This window comes from Pelobates fuscus, chromosome 2, assembly GCF_036172605.1.
Source record: "Pelobates fuscus isolate aPelFus1 chromosome 2, aPelFus1.pri, whole genome shotgun sequence".
Taxonomy (NCBI): Eukaryota; Metazoa; Chordata; class Amphibia; order Anura; family Pelobatidae; genus Pelobates; species Pelobates fuscus.
This window is the reverse complement of record NC_086318.1, coordinates 449514217-449529326: the sequence shown is the minus strand read 5'-3', so window position 1 is coordinate 449529326 and position 15110 is coordinate 449514217. Positions and strand designations below refer to the sequence as shown.

At 42.7% G+C, this 15110-nt stretch overlaps 2 protein-coding genes across 2 annotated transcripts in view; both read left to right on the top strand.

Moving 5' to 3' along the window:
• The window catches only part of TMEM151B (transmembrane protein 151B), a 58108-nt gene extending 43204 nt beyond the window's left edge, over positions 1-14904 (top strand). The window contains exon 2 of the mRNA XM_063444190.1: positions 8465-14904. Coding sequence (XP_063300260.1) covers positions 8465-9898 — 1434 coding nt within the window. The 3' untranslated portion in view covers positions 9899-14904. The remainder of the gene's footprint in view (positions 1-8464) is intronic.
• PTK7 (protein tyrosine kinase 7 (inactive)) overlaps positions 1-15110 on the top strand; it is a 436928-nt gene that overhangs the window by 286835 nt on the left and 134983 nt on the right. The window lies entirely within an intron of this gene.

Here is a 15110-nt window from a genome sequence, read left to right as displayed (position 1 = left end):
GTGTGTGTGGTTGGAGATATTCTGGAGAGTGTTGCTTCTAAGTGTGTGTGTGGTTGGAGATATTCTGGAGAGTGTTGCTTCTAAGTGTGTGTGTGGTTGGAGATATTCTGGAGATAAACTGGAGGTAATCCGAGGTATTCAGGAGGATAAATAAACAGTTTAGGTTTGTTTGATTTAAATTATTCACCTCATTGGAATGGCAGACTTAGTTCAGTGTAATAGTTGCTTTGCATTTGTTTCACGTTCCACTTTTTGGAGGTTTGGTTGTTGTCTAATCTGTAGACAGTTCTCTATTTTGCGGCAGGAGATTGTATTTTTGAAGTCTGAGATTTGTAAATTATCTGGTAAACAAACTCAGGCTGGAACTGCTGCAAAGCCACTGCCGCAGAGACATACTAGGAATGGCAGATGGATTACTGTAGGATCTGGTAGACTTGGAGTTGTGGATAAAAGGCATATTGCACAGTCTGTTGCTCTACATAATTCATTTTCTGCACTTTCAGAGTGTAGTGGTGTCGTGGAGAGAGGCACTGAGGCTAGTGGTGTTGTGCAGAGAGGCACTGAGGCTAGTGGTGTTGTGCAGAGAGGCACTGAGGCTAGTGGTGTTGTGCAGAGAGGCACTGAGGCTAGTGGTGTTGTGCAGAGAGGCACTGAGGCTAGTGGTGTTGTGCAGAGAGGCACTGAGGCTAGTGGTGTTGTGCAGAGAGGCACTGAGGCTAGTGGTGTTGTGCAGAGAGGCACTGAGGCTAGTGGTGTTGTGCAGAGAGGCACTGAGGCTAGTGGTGTTGTGAAGAGAGGCACTGAGGCTAGTGGTGTTGTGAAGAGAGGCACTGAGGCTAGTGGTGTTGTGAAGAGAGGCATTGAGGCTAGTGGTGTTGTGCAGAGAGGCACTGAGGCTAGTGGTGTTGTGCAGAGAGGCTTGGTGAGGCCTAATAGAAAGCAGTTGTTGGTGGGGGATTCCATCATAAGAGGTGTGGAGATGGACAATGGTGGTCTTGTGAGGTGTCTTCCCGGAGCTACTGCTCACAGAGACAGGAGACGTATCGGTAATATTGTTAAGCAAGCAAAGCAGGAAGGGGAATTGGATGTACTTGTCCATTTAGGGACAAATGACTTGGCTTGCAATGAGGTTTCAGAGGTTAAGGAAGTTTTTAGTGTTTTTGCCAATGATATACGGCAGGTTGCTTCCACATTGTCATTCTCTGAAGTTCTGCCTGTGCATAACACTCAGAATGACAGGCGGATGCGTATTAGGGACTTTAACTTGTGGCTTGGTGAATGGTGTCGGGAGCAAGGATTTGGCTTTATTGCTCATGGTAGCTCTGTTTGGAATGGAAATAAACTGTACAAAAAAGATGGTTTGCATCTTTCTCAAAAGGGAACAAATGTTCTCAGTGAGCAGTTCAGAGGTTTTGCTAGGATGTATTTAAACTAGGAGGGGGGGGCAAAAGGGTGATAAAACATCAATCCAATTGTCCCCCAAAACAAGGACAGAAGGTGCCTGTAGCAAGTGTGTTAAAAAATGATAAGCTTAGAGTCATGTCTACAAATGCTCGCAGTTTAGGGAATAAGATCCATGAACTTGTGGCAATAATGGCAACTGATAGTGTAGATTTAGTCGCTGTTACTGAGACATGGTATAATGAGAAAAATGACTGGGACATAGCAATACCAGGGTACTCTTTATATAGAAAAGACAGGGAAGGCAAGAAAGGGGAGGGGTGGCCCTGTATGTAAAGAATAGCATAAAATCTAGCCTAATAAAGGTTAGTGAGGCGAACATAGAGTCAGTTTGGGTTACGTTAGAATTTGGTAATCACACAGTAACTCGTGTAGGTGTGATTTATAGGCCCCCAGGACAAATTGAAGAGTTAGATAATCTACTAGTTGAAGAAATAGCTAAAATGACAATGAAGGGGGAAGTTATCATCATGGGTGACTTTAATCTTCCTGATGTGAATTGGAAAACAAAAATAGCTACTTGTGCCAGGAGCACACATATTCTAAACTCCCTACTGGGATTGTCTCTAAAACAAGTCGTTGAGGAGCCAACTCGTAAAGAGGCCATACTAGATTTAGTGTTAACAAATGGAGATTTGGTATCAGATATTACTGTAGGTGAAAGTTTAGGATCCAGTGATCATCAGTCAGTGTGGTTTAATATAAGAACAGTGACTGAGTCACACCACACAAAAACAAAAGTTTTAGACTTTAGAAAAACAGACTTTTCCAAAATTAGAATATGTGTAAAGGAGTCATTATCAGACTGGAGCAATTTAAATGGAGTCCAAAAGAAATGGGATTATTTAAAAGTTGCACTACTGAAGGCAACAGAAAATTGCATTAGGCTTGTCAGTAAAAGCAAAAAATTCAAGAAACCACTGTGGTACTCCACAGATGTAGCCAAAATAGTAAAAAACAAAAAGTTAGCATTTAGTAATTATAAAAAAACCCAGAGTGAGGAAGACAGAATGACCTATAAGATTAGGCAGAAAGAGGCTAAGCAAGTTATAAGAGCTTCCAAATCACACACAGAAGAGAAAATAGCACAGTCAGTAAAAAAGGGGGACAAAACCTTTTTTAGATACATAAATGAGAAAAGAAAAGTAAAACAAGGATTAGTTAGATTAAAAACAAAAGAAGGAAGGTATGTAGATGAGGATAAAGGTCTAGCTGACTGCCTCAATGAATATTTTTGTTCTGTATTTACAGATGAAAATGAAGGAAAGGGACCTCAGTTAAGAAAAAGGATAAATGAGTCATTTATTACACGTGAGTTTACAGAGGAAGAGGTTCTATTTCAACTGTCAAAAGTAAAGACAAATAAGTCAATGGGACCTGATGGAATACACCCAAAGCTATTAAAAGATCTTAGTGGTGTACTAGCAAAACCATTAACAGATTTATTTAACCAATCATTGATAACAGGAGTAGTCCCAGAAGATTGGAAGTTAGCGAATGTTGTGCCCATTCACAAGAAAGGTAATAGGGAGGAGTCGGGCAACTATAGGCCAGTAAGCCTAACTTCAGTAGTGGGGAAAGTGATGGAAACCATGTTAAAGGATAGGATTGTTGAACATCTAAAAACACATGGATTTCAAGATCAGAGACAAAATCGGTTTACTTCACGGAGATCATGCCAAACTAATCTTATTGATTTTTTTGATTGGGTAACTAAAATTATAGATCAGGGTGGTGCAGTAGACATTGCTTACCTCGATTTCAGTAAGGCTTTTGACACTGTTGCACATAGAAGGCTTATCAACAAACTACAATCTTTGAGTTTGGATTCCAATATTGTTGAATGGGTAAGGCAGTGGCTGAGTGACAGGCAACAGAGGGTTGTAGTCAATGGAGTATATTCGAAGCTTGGGCTTGTCACCAGTGGGGTACCTCAGGGATCTGTACTTGGACCCATTCTCTTTAATATTTTTATTAGTGATATTGCAGAAGGTCTTGATGGTAAGGTGTGTCTTTTTGCGGATGATACTAAGATATGTAACAGGGTTGATGTTCCAGGAGGGATAAGACAAATGGAAAATGATTTAGGTAGACTAGAAAAATGGTCAGAGTTGTGGCAACTGACATTTAATGTGGATAAGTGCAAGATAATGCATCTTGGACGTAAAAACCCAAGGGCAGAGTACAGAATATTTGATAGAGTCCTAACCTCAACATCTGAGGAAAGGGATTTAGGGGTGATTATTTCTGAGGACTTAAAGGTAGGCAGACAATGTAATAGAGCAGCAGGAAATGCTAGCAGAATGCTTGGTTGTATAGGGAGAGGTATTAGCAGTAGAAAGAGGGAAGTGCTCATGCCATTGTACAGAACACTGGTGAGACCTCACTTGGAGTACTGTACACAGTACTGGAGACCCTATCTTCAGAAGGATATTGATACCTTAGAGAGAGTTCAAAGAAGGGCTACTAAACTGGTTCATGGATTGCAGGATAAAACTTACCAGGAAAGGTTAAAGGATCTTAAAATGTATAGCTTGGAGGAAAGACGAGACAGGGGGGATATGATAGAAACATTTAAATACATAAAGGGAATCAACACAGTAAAGGAGGAGACTATATTTAAAAGAAGAAAAACTACCACAACAAGAGGACATAGTCTTAAATTAGAGGGACAAAGGTTTAAAAATAATATCAGGAAGTATTACTTTACTGAGAGGGTAGTGGATGCATGGAATAGCCTTCCAGCTGAAGTGGTAGAGGTTAACACAGTAAAGGAGTTTAAGCATGCGTGGGATAGGCATAAGGCTATCCTAACTATAAGATAAGGCCAGGGACTAATGAAAGTATTTAGAAAACTGGGCAGACTAGATGGGCCGAATGGTTCTTATCTGCCGTCACATTCTATGTTTCTATGTTTCTTTGTAAGTGGATCAAATAGAAACTGCAACCCAATAAGCATTCTTATATTGTCTAGGAATGATGAGTGTGGTGTAGCAGAGCCTGGGGTCATAGTGTTCTAAAGTAGAGGACTGGTCACTCAGTACTTTCAACGTTGATACACTTTATTGGAACATGTCAAGCTTGAGAGAGGCTACAGTGACCAAAACATTGCCAGTTGGACATGTTCCAATAAAGTCTGTCAAGATCGAAGGCATTCAGTGCCTGTGGCGAAACCAACCTCGCCACGTGTCCTTGGAGGGGGCTGCTTGCCCGCCTCTTGCCTTTGGACTATGGCCCTGGGAGATTGGGCCCTTTTACAAAACGTATTCGGCCCTAACAGAGTGCATGTCACTCATTCTGGCCCTTTAAACACAGTGGGGCCATTCGGTACTTGCCCTGTGTGAGCAGTGATACCCCCAGATAGCTATGCCATGGAGCCTATTCATATAATGAAAGACTATGGGAAAGACTTTAGCTCCATGGCGATTAAACTATATTCGTGTGGTCTGGGTGCCATTCAACTAATAATGTGCACCCAGACCTGAGCTATCTGGGGGTATGTCTGTGTTTGGTGTAATAAAAGTGACTTTATATATTTTAAAACATAATCCTGTATTTAGGTCCCCACATGTGTAATGGAGTTTTGTCTTTGACCTGGGAGATAATTGGATTACTTCTCCAATTATCTCCAGGGCAGAAGGGAGGAAGCCAGGATGCATTGTGGGGATGTTTTACTTTTACTGTTTGAGCCAGATTAAAATACTGCCAGCCAGGGGGAACAAAAGATACTTTTACTAACTTTTGAACCCCTGGTCGGATTCATGCCATTTTTTAACATGTTGTTCCCCTGAATGGATTGATTGTGGATATGTATTTTTATGTGAATGTGATGCATGGTTTTAAAGTTACAGAGTATGTGTGGAAACTGTATTTTTACTGTATGTAATAATTATGTTAATTGCTTATCTGAGGGGAGGGGATGTGTGGGTTGTACTGTTACTTGATTGGTTTTTTTATGCCTCCCCCTGGGTGTGTCCTGTATGTGCACAACTGTAATAAAAAGCAGGCTGGGTGTTCCAGACCTCAGATTCTGCTTGACCCTCAAACCGATGTGTCGTCTCGTTTTTGGGGGAATTGGATTGCATGCTGACTGCCAGGAGTGTAAGCGGATTGTATGCTTTTCCTGTTCGGCTGATTCCAGGGTTCATGTGTTTCCAGTTCGGGAGTTTCCAGAATTCGTACAGTTTGCAGTTCGGGAGATTGGTGATTGCTGTAGCTGCTGGTCTATGGAAAAGGGGGATATCGCCTAAACTGGGTTTTATCCTCTTGTAAGTGAAACGGTCCGTTACAGTGCCTAGATCTCTACATTTGTACATTATGTATGTAGAGAGCTGATGTCATCTCTATAGTCTGGAGCACCGACTTCATCTCTGTTATTTCAAATTTTTCATGGTGGAAGCCAATTTTGCGATTGGAGTGCAATTCTCTACATTGAATAGTAACACAAGAGCATGAGATCATGGGGTCAGAACAGTGATAGGAGGAGCCTGGGGTCATGTGAGAGGTCAGTATGGTGATAGGAGGAGCCTGGGGTCATGTGAGAGGTCAGTATGGTGATAGGAGGAGCCTGGGGTCATGTGAGAGGTCAGTATGGTGATGGCAGAACCTGGGGTCATGTGAGAGGTCAGTATGGTGGTGGCAGAACCTGGGGGCATGTGAGAGGTCAGTATGGTGATAGGAGGAGCCAGGAGTCATGTGAGAGGTCAGAACAGTGATAGGAGGAGCCTGGGTCATGTGAGAGGTCAGTATGGTGATGACAGAGCCTGGGGGCATGTGAGAGGTCAGTATGGTAATAGGAGGAACCTGGGGTCATGTGAGAGGTCAGTATGGTGATAGGAGGAGCCTGGGGTCATGTGAGAGGTCAGTATGGTGATAGGAGGAGCCTGGGGTCATGTGAGAGGTCAGTATGGTGGTAGGAGGAGCCTGGGTCATGTTAGAGGTCAGTATGGTGATAGGAGGAGCCTGGGGTCATGTGAGAGGTCAGTATGGTGATAGGAGGAGCCTGGGATCATGTGAGAGGTCAGTATGGTGATAGGAGGAGCCTGGGGGCATGTGAGAGGTCAGTATGGTGATAGGAGGAGCCTGGGGTCATGTGAGAGGTCAGTATGGTGATAGGAGGAGCCTGGGGTCATGTGAGAGGTCAGTATGGTGATAGGAGGAGCCTGGGGTCATGTGAGAGGTCAGTATGGTGATAGGAGGAGCCTGGGGGCATGTGAGAGGTTAGTATGGTGATGACAGACCCTGGGGTCAGTGGTTACTGCAGTGGCAGTGATTATAGCAGTAGTTGCAGTGGTTACAGCAGTGATTATAGTAGTGATAGCGATTATAGCGATTTGTAGCAGTGATTATAGCGATTTATAGCAGTGATTACAGCAGTGATTATAGTGATTACAGCAGTGATTATAGCGATTTATAGCAGTGATTACAGCAGTGATTATAGCGATTTGTAGCAGTGATTATAGCGATTTATAGCAGTGATTACAGCAGCGATTATAGCCTTTACCCCACACCATGAGTCAAGACTGTATTGCAGGTTTGCGGAGTTATTTATACCAGTAGAGGGCCATTAGCATGCTATAGTGTAATTAGTATTAGTATATTGGGATCAGCACAGAGCACTTAAAGGCACTGATAAGTTATTAAAGTATCCGTCCTTTCAGTTGTAACTCTCTCTGCTTTAATGAGGGCCTTATGAGGGTCTTTAAGTGCCCTGTGCTGCCTAAAACACATTTTATAGCATTCTAAAGGGACATCTTAATGTACCGCACACCACTCCACTGCCACAGAGATTCAAGAACAGAAATAGAGAATGAAATGTAGTGATGTGGGGCAAATTTCACAGTAATAATGAACATTGCACAGAACTGATTTTTAGAAATTTCCCGGTCAGCAGCGGAGAAAGAGCCTCTGCGCTGGAATAAGGTGAGATTTTCCATCATTGTGCTCTGGGGGGGGGGGGGGGGGGGAGAGGGACACTGCGTCTTTAGGATTACAGATTTGTGTTCCTAACGCCATACTGTTCCTTACAGCCAAGGGGTTTTGATAAATTTGAATCAATTCGCAACTCGTAACTAAGCGCTGGTACCCTATCAATATTTGCTTATCTCAGTTGTATGTAGCCCGGTTAGCAGGGGCGAACCTAGAGCATTTGGCACCCGGGACGGACCGCCCCCTCTGCCCCCCCCCCCTTAGTACGCCACTGCCGGTTAGTTTCCTCTATCTGAGCGACACATTGCTCAGTCGCTGTCATTCATTTGATGCTTTGTAACTAGGCGTGGTTACATTAAGGATATTGTTCCTATTTACCCAGGCTGAGATGTGGACGCTCTTCACGTTCGGCTGTTCTGTATTTCTTTTATTATTTTTACCTAAATAGGTTGATGTTTTTATAAGGCGGCACTGAAATAAATCAGCATTGCTAATAGTGAAAATGAAATGGAGTGCAAGCCTAATGTAGAGTAAATCAATAGGGCAGTGAAGGGGTTAACCAGAGAGAAACACTGTCCTAAGTAGAAATCATTAAAACAGAACTTTTAATCATAAGAATACAATAATAAATATGTGAAGAAAAAATGATTCTTAGAACACCTATATGTACATGGAGGGATTAAACTAATTAAACTAATTGACATTAATAGGAATGTCATAACAGACAGACTGAGAGAAGTTAGCTATAAACATATGCTGATAAATAGAACGAGGCAGTTCGCTGCAAAGTGGAGCAAAAAAGTCGCTAGAAAGTGTTGTGGCAGTTTTAATATATGTTGTTAAAAACACAGATATTGTTAGTCCCCTAGGGATTCATGTACCTGCCTGTGGCTCCAGCCTCTGGAAGCTTCCCCTAGCAATGCCTCTGGCTGCTGGACCTGAGAGCTGACGATTTAATAAATAGAAACAATAGAATATAGCAGCTGTAACCCACTCTTACCAACTACTATTGTCTAACTAACCAAAACCAGAATCTGGGATTTCTTTTAATATTTCCTTTTGTTTCCCCTTACAGCAGAGGCCGGTGAAGCAGTCCTTCAGCAAGTCCTTGTGCCGGGAGTCCCACTGGAAATGCCTTCTGCTGTCCCTGCTCATCTATGGCTGCATGGGAGCGATGACATGGTGTCATGTCACCAAGGTCACCCGTCTTACCTTTGACAGTGCCTACAAAGGCAACTCCATGATGTACCATGACAGTCCTTGCTCCAATGGTTATGTATATATCCCCCTGGCCTTCTTGGTCATGCTATACGTGGTCTACTTAGTGGAGTGCTGGCATTGCTACACCCGAAATGAGCTGCAGTACAAGGTGGACCTGGAGAGTGTCCAGGAACGAGTGCAGAGGATGCAGCAGGCCACACCGTGTATCTGGTGGAAGGCCATTAGCTATCACTATGTCCGTAGGACAAGGCAAGTGACCCGCTACCGCAATGGTGATGCCTACACCACAACCCAGGTGTACCATGAGAGAGTGAACACTCACGTTGCGGAGTCCGAGTTTGATTACACCAACTGTGGGGTGAAAGATGTCTCTAAGGACCTCACAGACCTGGACAGTTACCCCGTCACCCGACTCCGCTTTACAAAATGCTTCAGCTTTGCCAACGTGGAGTCCGAGAACTCCTATCTGACTCAACGTGCCCGATTCTTTACAGAAAATGAGGGCTTGGATGATTACATGGAAGCTCGGGAGGGCATGCACCTAAAAAACGTGGACTTCAAGGAATACATGGTGGCCTTTTCAGACCCTGACAATCTGCCCTGGTACGTCTCACACTACGTGTTTTGGGGGGCTGCATTGCTGTCACTGTCCTGGCCGCTGAGGGTCCTTAATGAATATCGCACTTCCTGTGTCCACTACCATGTGGAGAAGCTCTTTGGCTTTGACTTCACCCCAGTGACACCAGCTGATGAGCGGACCTTATGCCGGAGAATGCCTCGGGTTAATACAATTGACAGTACAGAACTTGAGTGGCACATTCGATCCAACCAACAACTAGTGCCCAGCTACTCAGAAGCAGTGCTCATGGATCTGGTGGGCATCTCCACAAATTACACAGCCTGCCGGTACACACGGGGCCTTAGACAGAATTGTGACAGGTGCCATCGGACCATAAGCAGTTCCTCCATCTTCTCTCGAAGTGCTCTAAGTATCTGCAATGGCAGTCCCAGGATACCTTTCAGTAGCAGCCGATTTTCTCTTGGGCGTCTGTATGGGTCTCGCCGCAGCTGCCTCTGGCAGAGTCGGAGTGAGAGCCTCAATGAGCAGGGTTGTCCAACGGAACAGACACGGCTTTCCAGTCAAGTAACAGTAGAGGAAGAAGACCCACCCCCATACCAGGATGCCCTGTATTTCCCTGTCCTTATTGTCCATCGGAATGAAGGCTGTCTTAACCATGACCACCGACGCCTTCATCGTAATGGGTCATGTGTAGAGACCTCATTGTGATAAAGCTTGAAGGACTTCAGTTGTGCAATTGTTTACACAGGGATGTTTTGGTGTTCTCATTCCTAAGCTATTACTGTCTACCTGAAGAACCTGAGTGGCCCCGTAACAAGCAAAAAACACCCACTCTGTGCCATAGGAGTAATAAGTCTACTTCTAACTTCAGATCAGGATGGTATTTAATGAATCAAGAGTTCAGCAATGAATAGAAGTGATAGCAGACCTCTTGGTATGGGGAATAAGTTGTCCACTGGCATATAACAAAAATTGTTTCTATAAATGGATACAAAACCTGGAAATATAAAGGACACATTGTCCTGTATGTACCTCAACTTCCACAATGCTGTTTGATGTATACAGATAGTTTGACATCAGATAGTTCTGTGAATACGGAGATTTACACAACATATAATCTAGTGTCTACAGCGAGTTACATAAGAGAAGATATTGTGTGTACGGAGAGTTACACAATACATGGTTTCATATGAACAGACATATCATCAATGTGTAATCTAGTGTGTACACAAATATCAGCCATACATAGTTGTTTATGTACAGAGACTTCCACATCATGTGCTTCATTGTCTACAGGAATTTCCACAAAACATGCTTTGGGGTTTACAGAGATTTCCACAAGATGTGGCATAGTGTGTTTAAAGACCTCCCCAAGACTTGGTTTTGTGTGTACAGAGACTTTCATATTGGATCGAGCCATCCTCAAATGTCAATATATCAGTTTGTAGTTATATTGAAAACCCAAAAGAACACCAGAGGACAAACCTGAATGAGAGCTTGCTCATTGAATATTCAGGTTGTTACACTCTGATCTTCTTGAATAGGTTGGGTAACATTTAACACAGACACAGGGTCTACAGCTTCAGTAGAAAATCACTTCCTTACATATAAAGGTCCACCACAAGGGATACCTGGCACCAAATGTTCACAATATTACAGTAGTAGCACATTCTGCAAGCCTTGTTCACTGTGAGGACAAACAGGCAGATAGAAGATATAATACAAGGTGTATTGATCTATCTGCATGGGTACGTCATCTCAAAATCTCTCTCTGCTGGGCACATAAATTGGCTAATTTCTCCTGTATTGCTTTGTTTACTACAGTTCATAGAATCCAGGGGTTGTAATGAACAAGTAGAGGGAAATCAGAGCAATAAAATGTCCATTCCTTGGGCCCTAGGTGGGTTACAATGTCCATTCCTTGGGCCCTAGGTGGGTTACAATGTCCATTCCTTGGGCCCTATGTGGGTTACAACGTCCATTCCTTGGGCCCTTGGTGGGTTACAATGTCCATTAATTGATGCCTAGGTGGGCACACTGTCCATTCCTCATTGGGTTACAATGTCCATTCCTCAGGCCCTCGGTGGGTTACAATGTCCATTCCTCAGGCCCTCGGTGGGTTACAATGTCCGTTCCTTGGGCCCTAGGTGGGTTACAATGTCCATTCCTTGGGCCCTAGGTGGGTTACAATGTCCATTCCTTGGGCCCTAGATGGGTTACACTTTCCATTCCTCATTGGGTTACAATGTCCAATCCTCAGGCCCTCGGTGGGTTACAATGTCCATTCCTCGGGCCCTAGGTGGGTTACAATGTCCATTCCTTGGGCCCTAGATGGGTTACACTTTCCATTCCTCATTGGGTTACAATGTCCATTCCTCAGGCCCTTGGTGGGTTACAATGTCCATTTCTTGGGCCCTCTGGGGTTACAATGTCCATTCTTCAGGCCCTCAGTGGGTCAATGTCACTTTGTATTTTGTACAGGACTCCTTCACCAAGGGGTTCTGTATAAATATCAATTACTGGATTAGTGGATCAATCATTATACATTATATTGGTTTCCATATTGATTGATTTCTACTCATAGAACTTTGCCCTAAATTACTATTTATACATTATCTCCACTAGGCTGCTGAACATAATGATAAAATATTTAATATATTCACCTTTTTAACGCATGCAAAGGTTTTGTTTTCCCCCCATGTTTGGGAGTTGAAGAATTGGCGATAGTACCGTAAACAAATACCATGTTGCTATCAGACTGGGCTGACCGTAAATTTAGTGGAATCCTGTGCTGCCGCGTGTCTCAATTATCTTGTACAATTCAGCTGTTAGTTAGCACCCTGGAACCCACGTTCTGGGGTTCTGATGCATGCAGTTAGTTAGCTATCCATTCCCTCTGCCGTTGGTTTCCAGGAAGAGACAGGCAGATTACAGAATGTCACTCACATGTGAGAGACCTGTATGGGGACCACCAGAATAAATACCAGCTGCCTTAACCCATGGACTGCTCCATCCTATTTTACCTATTTTATCATATCTATCAGAGCTTCAGATTACGAAATTAGGTTTAATCCAGAGGCTCAGACCTCCTGCACTTCTCATATCACTAGAAATAAGAGGTCAATAGTGGTGTTTGGTCTTTTTTCATATCAGTATCTGTTTTAGCTGTTCTTCCAGTTCCATTGTATCTCTGTACTGTGAGGGCTGTCGCTGAGCACCTCTATGTAAAGATAAAGCACCCTCACACATTATCTTATTAGCTCTCTGTCAGCACCTGTTCAAATAAACTAACAAAGAGTCTGTCTTCAGCCACCATACAACGCACCAAAAATAGTTCCAACTACGGAACTTCATCATTTCTGTGTGGCTCAAACATTATTGTCATTGTTATCTCCTATAGTGAAAAATCGAGGCAGAGCAGAGCTGACTGGGGGATGTTTTCCTGTTTGGCTATTTTGATCCCAAATTTGAAATTCCCTTTGATTTCCCAACAAATCTCAAGTTAGTCAATAATCTCGTTTGTGTTTTATTTCCAAAAGCAGAATCTGTTCTTCCATCTCAGAAAGGTCGGGCAGCTGGAGTTAGAGATCTGCCGCCATCACTGTGTGCTAGAGGAGCTGCGTTAATGAACTTCATAGAACTACGAAATAACAGATTTTAGATGGAATGAATCACCATCTCACACATTGGGCTGTCATGACACATATTATGTCTTTATGTATGAAAAGTGCTGCCCTGCAGGATGTAGCTACACGGCAGGTCCCATTCACAGTGCAGGATTATTTATTTCAGATCATCCATATGATTTATCAGCCCAATAAAACAGAATATAAAGCCATGCTGTGAACGAATGATTATCATTAAAGCAAAACGAATGAATGCTTATTCAGGCACAGTCATTCTCTTCGATGCTTTTTCATGTGTAAAGTAGATTATTATCATGGTTTATGTTAAAGGTGTTTCTTTTACATTCATATTAAAGCGTTAAGAAATTACGTCACAATCCAGTTCAGTAAAGGCACAGCCAGGGCGCACGTTGCAAATTAGAAGGAGAAATAGGAACATTTGGAGGAGGTTTATAAAATATGGCTGGGCTGTTTTCACACTGATTTTATTACATTTTCTTATTACTACGATATTTTCCTTCGTCTGGGCCACATTTTTCCTGTTTGTCATTTTTAATAGTGGCGCTGTTGATGTAAGAGGGACAGTGTCTGACGAGTAGTGGATTTTCTGAAAACAGTTTATTTTTTAATTTTTTAAAGGAATAGAAAAATTAATTAAGGGAAACTATAGTCCCAGGAAACAAACTTGTTTTCCTGACACTATAGCTTATCCCTCTGTTGCGGACTCCCCCCTGTGGTGCAGAAGGTGTTAGAAACCTCTTTTGTCACCTACCTGGGTCCAGCACCAATGACGTCAGTCCGCAGGGAGATCTAATGCGCATTGTACAATGCTTTCCTATGGGGATTCGGGTGATGATGGAAGCCCTCATGCATAGCGTGATTCAACAATAGTTATACACAACTCCCAGTGTTCCATGTCTACTCCTCCTCTGTACGCTCTCTCTATGCTGACTGCCAGGAGCAATGGGTGGAGCTTATAACAATGACTGACAGGGAGCTAAGATGGAGGCGCCCAGTTACAGGATAAAGAGGGAATTTCTACATTTAGTTTTATTTTTCACATCTCACAATACATACTTGGTAAATGAACATAATACTAAAAATCCCAGAAAGTGACAGTTTTCCTTTAATCCTTACATTTCTGTGGAAGATACTGGCATATCCCTGGACCTGCTGAATGGTGAGGCCATCAGAGGTTCCCACAGCTTGAGATACAAAGTGCTTCTTGGATTTTTTCTGTTTGGTCGTGAAGTCACCAAACAATTCATCAGAGATATCCAAGGATGTTTGGACTGAGAAGGAATCTTGAAAACCTCTAATTGACCTTTAGCCTCTGAATATAAATTCCAATTGATCACATACGCGCAGTTAGGATTATCCTATTGGTTTGCCCAATGGATAACTTTCCTTGTTTATTATCATTGTGAGGTTCAAGTCCTTCATATATCTTGGAGCTAAGCCAGCCACCAGAGGTTTTCTCAAAACATTCATATTATTTCCATCAAACCGATCTCTAAGAGCTTGAAGATCTGACAGTTGGCTGTGTTAGTTGCAGATTAACAGGAGAAAATCCCACAACTCGAACATTGGAATGTGCAAAGTTTATCAGATTAATTCCCACCATTTGACCGTCCCTGTGAACTTCCTAAAGTACAGAATGTCCTTCGTGCCCACAGGAAGTCTATCTTCCAATTATATCATTCAATGGAAAAGTGGTTAAAATAGTTATATTAATCAGCACAGTATATGATAGTGCTGACAGAGCCACTAAATGGGAATTGTCCTGTGTCTGCATGATGGAAGCTGTGGGTGAAATCCAGACAGGACATGGCCACTTGTCTAACGCCTCTCTTTATTATTTATCGATACATATAATAAGTGCTAAATCTGTAAAGTGTGGGCTTCCTGATTTATTGTTCCCGTTTGTGAACTCCTGGATCATCTGATTGGGCACTGAAACTGAACCCAGTAATTATTTATCTTATTTTTATATTTATGTCCCATATGGAAATGTACTGGTCCAGCGTCACGAGGATGAATTTCAGCCAACTTCAGCAATATGATAAATAGTATCACTAATAGCAGACAATCACAGCGCTATCAAGATATCTAGCAATTTCTGACCTGTATTTTTATATTAGATGACTGTTTTAATATTATTAAAAATAAAGCATTAACAAGGTTACCGGGTTTCTTTAAGTTTTGCACGGTCACACCAGGCAAAACATTCCCTGATCCAAACTGCCTCACTATACACCATGCCGCCTCTCTATGCACTACCCCACCTCTCTATA